The sequence below is a fragment of the Saccostrea cucullata genome, unplaced genomic scaffold, assembly GCF_032062105.1.
Source record: "Saccostrea cucullata isolate Sc308-1 unplaced genomic scaffold, CSIRO_AGI_Scuc_v1 ctg208, whole genome shotgun sequence".
NCBI lineage: Eukaryota > Metazoa > Mollusca > Bivalvia > Ostreida > Ostreidae > Saccostrea > Saccostrea cuccullata.
The window spans coordinates 343,373-351,337 of record NW_026930701.1 but is presented as its reverse complement, the minus strand read 5'-3'; the positions used below and the strand labels follow the sequence as shown (position 1 = coordinate 351,337).

Here is a 7,965-nt window from a genome sequence, read left to right as displayed (position 1 = left end):
CTTACGTAAATAAAATTTATGTTTTACATTAAGCCTACAAAAAGTATTGAGTGGCAATATATGTAGAATAAAAGAAGTTACAGGAAGGCGCTTTTTTGGGTTATCAAATAAATGTACTTCTTCTTTACTAAAAGGGAATTTTATTATTTCATATTCATTGGTGTCTTAAAAAGCTTAAAGAAATTAAAATCATCGGAGAGGAAAACGTGTTTACTTTGTGAAATTGATCAGTATTCAATAGCTAGATAATGAAATGTATAGATCTATCTCCACTAATTCAGACGTTTTTGTGATCGGCATTAAAAGAAGTATTTCTCAAATATTTAAATATTATGAAAGTTTAGATGAACGTCTTTTAATTTGTAAATATATTGACGAGAAATTACTCGGTTGAACTAGACTGGATGAGAAAAAGGTCCTAGGTATATAAAACCACATGTCTGAATTTTGAGTTTTTAAATTGATAGGCATTTTATGTTTAAATACACATCACTGTTCAGTCTGCTGTGGGAATGTCTTTAAGTTAAGGTTTGCTGTTGGTAATCTCTGTAACGAGTAAGCTGTCATGAATATTTTGGAAGATTTACCTAATTCTAACAGGAAAAGGGGGTCCTTACCCCAAATTGTAATAACTAGGTAATTTTTTTTAAAAGTTATAATTCCTAATTTAAAGAAGTGGAATTAATTTCTGAAAAGAAAAAAAAAGTGGTGAAAGCGGTATTTTGTGCATTTTGTGAAAATGATTTACAGAGCTGCATAAAATGTTAATTTGACAATGAACTTTTATTTAACTACAACAATCATCTGGAATTAAAGCGATATTAAAGGGAAGACTGCGTAAGAGGATCGAACGATTTTATGTCGCTTAAATTCTTAAAATGCATATATACCAGGTTTTGCTCGATCGTTGATAATTATACATATGATCTGATGTTTTGGAATGAGCGTGTTTAATTTATTTGATAAAAATAATTAGTAAGGAGAAGCTGGTAATTGGTCAGAGTCCATGTTTATCTTACAGTGTTTTTCTTTGGTTCTTTCCTCATCACCTCGTACGTGATACGTTATGTGCGTACATTATCGAATGCTAGCTGCCTTGATTGATGAATATACTTTTTTTGAGAGGGAACGCTCCGCTTTGCGATTTTTTTTGTTTTACGCATAAACTTAAAATATTTTTTTGAATATTTCAATTTGACAACTGACAATAATTGTTTACTGTAGTAACATGATTACAAATATCATATTGACTTTTGATTTTGATTAAAATATTGTCTCCCAGTTATTGGCTAACTTGAAGACAAATATCAATTTTATTTTTTTTATATATAATCAATAAGACCTTCCTTTAGAGTTCAAACATGTAAATGCTTTAAACATCCATTTGCTTTTGCTTTGGACTTTAAGTGAAAGCTTTAATTTGAAATAACGGTATATCGTTATGTTTTGTTAAAATATCAAATTACAATTTGACTGCATTCTACACAGACTTTTAAAGTTTTAACCGCGGGAATATGAATTAATCATCTGCCGCGGTTTTAGTCTTTATTGAATTTGTCATAAGTTATCATTGAAGTGATGATACATTGACCACTCACACGTGAATCTTGTAAATAATTGATTAATTAATTATCAATTGTTCCTTTTTAAGGGCCTCTGGAACCAACCCGTTTGACCCTCATGCCCACAGTCAATATGCAGGAGAAAAATTACAGGTATTTCTATTCAAAGAACGGAAATAAAACTTTCATAGACGCATTTTAATCTCCCCACTTTAAAGCAAATTGTGTTCAGTTTAGAAATTGTTAAATTAAGTTTATGCCATTACTTTCTAAATTAATTTTAATACATATCTGCCTAAGATAGTCTCCCATATACCATTCTAGGTTTTTGTTTTGAATGACGTCATTATTGTTCCTTTTTTAAATCTATTTATAGGTGCGCTTGGTCACACTGGATGAAAAATACAGAAGTCACTTGTTACATCAACAGATTAAGGCGTTCGAGGAGAAAGTGTACACCTCCTACGACAACTTTAACGTGGACATGATGCTGAAAATGTTCCGTGAACTTGCCAGAAGATGCAAAGGATCCCAGGACATTTACACCATAGGAGGAATTCGACAAGCCATCAATCAAGAAATTCGTAAACTACGCATGCGCAAGAGGAACAAACGACTTCCTCTTTCAGAGGACATGGGCACAGAAAATGATGACGTTATGGAATATTTCAACTGGTTTTTCAAAAATCTGTCGTATTTACGAGAACTAAGGAACAATTTTGCCAGTCGTATTTTTAATCCTTTGTTTAAGTACTTTTATAATATTTCTCACGGAGGGCCGGATCGAGAACGGTCGACTGACTCCGCCATGTCGATGTCCAATCTCAGTGTCGCCTCCCATCGCTCTTTTGACAGTGGCATCACGGGTATATCCGGTTGGAGCTCTCTCCGATTTTCGGATTCTGAAAGCCAAGCTTCGGGAGATGGCGATATTCAGAGTGCTCGAAAACACATGATCTCGAAAGCTGCTCTCCAACTGTTAGGACGAGAGCTACGAGATGTGAAGAATTTATACGACACGACGGAGCTGGAGAAAACGGCTCAAAGGCTAGCATTAATTAAAGAGCAGCTTGACTATCTCATTGATAACGAAGACGCCATTAATCAGGCTCTCTTCAGTCAGGATAGCGAAAGGGTAGTGAACCACCTTAAAGTTAAGAACTCTCGTACTTATTATCTTATGCGATTGATTCCTGATATTCTTGTTAAATTCCAAATCTGTGCATGGCTAGCCAGAAAGTGGTTGGAAATTGACGACAAGAAAACAAAAGATCTAAAAGAAAGGCTTGCCAAACTTGTGTCCCTGGAAGATCAATTATCCAGGAGGTTGAAGATGCTTTCTACAGACATCCAGAAACATGAGAGAAAACTAGAAAAAGAAACAAACGAACTACAAAAGCTCTTAAAACGGGAGGAGAGAACTAACGAATTAGAAATGACACTACATGGCTATGAGAATCGGGAAAGAGACTTGAAAGATTACATTCAGAAGCTGGAAAACGAGAAAGAAGAGTTAACGACAAAGTTAAACAACATGATCAAAGAAAAGAAGACAGGGGAGGCCAAAGCCCTGCAGACGATGTTGGAGAGGAACAAGCTGCAGCTTTTTGCAATGGAGAGACAGCTGGGGACTCTGAACTACCATAAAACCATCGTACACAATGACATGCAGGTGGAACTGGAGGTCAAGACAAACATCATCCACTTCACGAATGACGTACAGGATCAGTGTGAAGAGCTTGAAAAGATGTTAGAGACGGAGAAAAAAGAGAAGAGGACGATACAGGCCGCTTTAATTCCCATAGCCCAAGACTCGGAGGAAATCAGAGAGCGCCTGCGCGAAAAAGCATATCCGGTAGAAGAAAATGAAGGCATTGTTGCCCAGTATATTGGGAGCAGCAGGATTCCGCTGTCCACAATGAGTGTGGTGGAAATGAAGAAAAGGTTTGCAGCTAAGAACCCGAATCCCAGACATGTTCCTGTTTTTGAGAGTCCGCGAAAAATGAACATATTTAAGACCGAGATTGAACCTTATCCCAAAACTCCCGAGTTCGATTTTTGATATTGATTGGGATTTTGTGCTTTGTTTACTCTGATAGCTCTGCTAGATATGCTAGAAGCCATTAGATTTCTATGTAATTTGATGTTTTTAGTTTGAAAAAAATACATTAATTTTGTGATATTTATTCAATACTTTTTCATGGTTACCAATAAAGAATATATTAATGATAATAAAGTTCTAATCATTTTGTTTTGTTCCTCTTGATTTCATATATTTTAATATTCAGAACTAATATTTATTATTAATGATACTAATATATTTCAATAATTAAATCTTCAAAATACTTAAATTCGCAAATTAAACTTTATTTTTATAAGTCTGAAAGTACGGCCACTTGCCATCTTGACAGCAGTATTGACCAAATATTTTCCATTTCGTTAAATTTGCTTGTGTATGGCACTGATACTTTTATTTAATATGTGCTGTTTTGAAAAATAAATCGGTTAGGTTGAACATTCCTTTATTGTGTCATACTTTCCTTTACAATCCTTTTCAAAACACTATTGATAAAATTAATGATGTTGATTAAACATGTATGTTACGGAAATATTTTGCTTTTATTCATCTTATGGCATTTAATATCTGTCTTCAACTATCAAAAGAAAGTAAAAATCACGTAGAAAGGATAGTTATTATATACCCAGGTAACAGACGTCATAGATTTAGACATGCCTCTCTTATACATTGAACAAGCATTATATGTGTTTATTTATTTCCTTAATATTAACATTAAAGATATCATTATGATTATTAAATGGATGTCAGTGCCGATCATATCAGAAGAAACCTCAATGGTTCCCCCGTAGGATACTATTTATCGACATTACATTTAAAAGTTGTAATTATTCGTAATCACCTGAACACTGTATCTGCTTTAATCTGTAATTATTGCATGTGTAGGTTCTACAGAGACATAAAATCTGAGGTTCATGCCTCTCTGCAATCCACGGTTTCAATTGTTTTGTGTTGGGGAAAAAATTTGATAAAGTTACCGATTGTGCCTCAGATGTGAGCTCACATTTAAAGGCCAACGCACTGGCTCCTCATCTGGACATATTTTTTTTTTCTGAATTCATGACAATTCTAGCAGAAAATGGAGATAAAAATAAGAGCGATCGGATTGTGTCTCCACACAGCAAATAAATTAAAACAAAGCATGCATTACTGGAGATAAATTCAGTTATCTTTCTTGTCATATCTCCCTAAGAAATATTATTCCATGGAATATCAAGTAAAAGTAATTAACTTCCTTTTTTATTCTTTGATACATAATAAGGTAAATATCAATCATGCCTAATTGTGTGGCTCTATAAGACATTGATATTAATATTCATGTTTTCGCTAACTTTCCTAGTTAAAGCCAAGAGCTTGAAGAAGGATGTTTTGAAATCACGTTCATTAATGACTTCTAGAGAACCTAAAACTATTTATTGTTAACCTTTTCAGTTAAATTACTAATAAACACTCGTTTTCTCCCAAATTTACAACCAGGTTAATCATTGTTTCAATCAGTTAAGTTAACTATTAATCTAGAAATAACTACGGATATGCCAGACGGAAAGAGAGATTTTTTTCTATCAAGTTATAATACGTTAGACACAAATTGATTGGGTACGCGGTTTACCGCCACACTACTCAGGCTGTGGACTGGGTAAAAGTATATCTGCTACAAGTAACAGCTTTTCAAAAAGCTTGCCTGACTAATGCCATCATGATCAATATCTATAGAATCTATCGGTCTCATCCGAAGGATCGATCTCCACGTTTCGCTGTGGATTCGAACCCGCGACGTAAAGATGAACACCTCACTCCGCGAGTCTAAAAATGGTTGCAGAGGATGAAATCAATAAGGGAAATAAAGTAATGTAATTGATTTATGCTGGAAAGTCTTGGCTATGTATGTAAAGGTTACACAAATTAGATTCAACTGCATACAGCATAGGCTATGAGGAAGACAGCTAAAAATATGATATCTATAAGAAACTGGGAATATGTTTACTAGTTTTTTGGGTATGCCAGAGCATCAACGATTGGTGGAAACATGGGATAAATAAAGGCCTTTATGCATAATTACCAAACAAACTTAACGGTGATATATGAATGGCGACAGGCGCGGATTCAGGAAGACTAGTTTTTTCCAGAGATGGGAGAGGGGGGTTTCCACATTATAAGTATCTGTAAGAGAAAAAAATTAATAAACTCCCTCAATCCTGAAATAAGAGGAGGCATTTTCCTAAGTCTATATTCTGTTTTTGTAGAAGGAAACCTCTGTAGGGGGGGGGGGGGTTGATAAGATGTATATTTGGCCAGTTCATCCTCTTAAGAAGATTTTGTTCGTTTCGTTTTTATTACTTTAAATGATGCAACTTCTCACTTCACAAAATCACCCAAATGTTTTCCAAAGCTCGATTAAGATTTCGCCAAAAAAAAAAAAAAAAAAAAAAAAAGAAAGAAAGAAAAGAAAAAGCGCACTTTATATAATTCATGCACTTTTCATTTCCATTCAATAGAATAGTCCAGGAAAAGGGCGCAAAAACTTACATGTGACCTTTTGGCGCGAAATGATTGTGTCACCCCTTACCTAGAAGACAAATGGACTAATGCAGTAGTATAGAAACGCAGCAAAAAGGTCAAGCGGACATGTCCCTTTAGGAACTCGCATGAAATAAATAGCTGCATGCAAAAAATTAACGGAAATAAATGCATCAAATGATATTGTATCAGTAATATGGTTATTTTTCTTCTACTATTGTTGTTGAAACGCAGGTAACAAAATCCGATGATAATCAGCATGCACAAAATTTTGCTGGCTAACTGTGACCTCTTAGCTTCGCACCTAGGAAATATTGATCCTTAGTTGTGCCTGACGCCATGACGTCAAGCAAGAATCTAAAAGAGAAAGGTTGCAGGCAGCAAAGGTCTTCTTTTGACACACACTTTGGTGCATTTTTCTCGGAAATTTAGACTTCTACACCATTTCAAGACAATGCACGAAATGTTAACGTAAGTCTTTTATTGTTTGAGTCGCCTGATGGCATTATCTTGCTTAGTACTATCAAAAAGATCTTCAGAATCAGTAAAATTCGAAAACAAAATAAAACTTAAAATTAAGAATTGGAGATATCAATACTTACAAAAGGTTAAGCCCTGCAATGAATTTTAAAGGGAAAAAGAAATTAATAAATGACTGCCGTCACGAGAAAAGGGCCCTTAAGGTCAAATTTTCACATATTGACTTTCTGGTAAATTTTGATAGCCGGACTCTTTCTGAATGCAAATATACATAAATTTTGAAAATATCTCACTTTTTCGATATTTTATGAGCATTTTAGTGAGGCGCTTCAAAAATAACTTTGACATTACTCACTGAAAACGTAATGACGTCGCCTGCGTCTTATTCAATTTTCAAAAAATCTTAAAATCACGTGTTATTTAAATAACCTCAATCGTTTTGAGCATTTAAAATATGAGGAAGTATTTATTTTTTTCCTCCAATCGACTAGTATTTAACTATTCCTGAGGGATTTCGTATGTTATTACTATTTCCATGCTAATTTTAGAGCAGATCTAGTAATTCGTAAAAGGGAGGGGGAGGGGGGTCCAGACAGAATGTAGGAACGGTTTATAACATAATCAGTAGGGAAATAATATTTGTTTAAATCCATAAAAATCATTCTTTTTATATCAAATAATCTAATTCAATTTATAAAATATATAAAGAATTTGTAACACTTAAAGATTAAAAGAAATATATACATAGATATATAATCCCATGCAGAAGGACACCACGAGCAAATAGGGGCACCCCTCGCAAAAAGAACATCGATCCCGATAATAAAAAAAACTTGTGAGACAGCATTCACTCACAATCACACACGCAAGTAACTTTCTTCTGTTACTATAATAAAAAAAAAAAACACCATGAATTTTCTGTATCACTAAAAATTCAATTGAGAAATAAATGCAGATACGCTTGGATATGTAAACTTGTTTTTAAAAACGTTTATTGCTTTATAAACATTCATGAAAAAATATATATAAGTTCCCTTCTTCCATGCAAGCGGATTTTAATTTTTTTTTTACGTTTTTGAACATTTTATTTAAAAATTAAAATGTTTAAAGCTCTAGGTTTCCACTGTGTATACAATTCATTTTCGTCGCCTGTCTTAGTTATGGAGTAGAGAAACGTGGTAGTAAATTGGCAAATAAAGGACAAATGAATTATTTATATACCGTATACCTAAAATTGAAACTTTCTTTGAATTTATGCCTCAAATTTAAACCGTCTTTTAACTTATTTTTTTTTAAAATTAAATCACAATAAAAATCGGTTACAAATAT

General features: G+C 33.8%; 1 protein-coding gene across 1 annotated transcript; it reads left to right on the top strand.

The window, feature by feature from the left end:
• The first annotated feature begins 490 nt into the window (after positions 1 to 490).
• Positions 491 to 3,798, top strand: LOC134229685 (uncharacterized). The gene is made up of 3 exons (XM_062711452.1): positions 491 to 636; positions 1,652 to 1,715; positions 1,939 to 3,798. Exons 1-3 carry the CDS (start codon positions 566 to 568, stop codon positions 3,622 to 3,624), a joined length of 1,821 nt encoding a protein of 606 aa, XP_062567436.1. The 5' UTR covers positions 491 to 565; the 3' UTR covers positions 3,625 to 3,798.
• Positions 3,799 to 7,965: the final 4,167 nt, after the last annotated feature.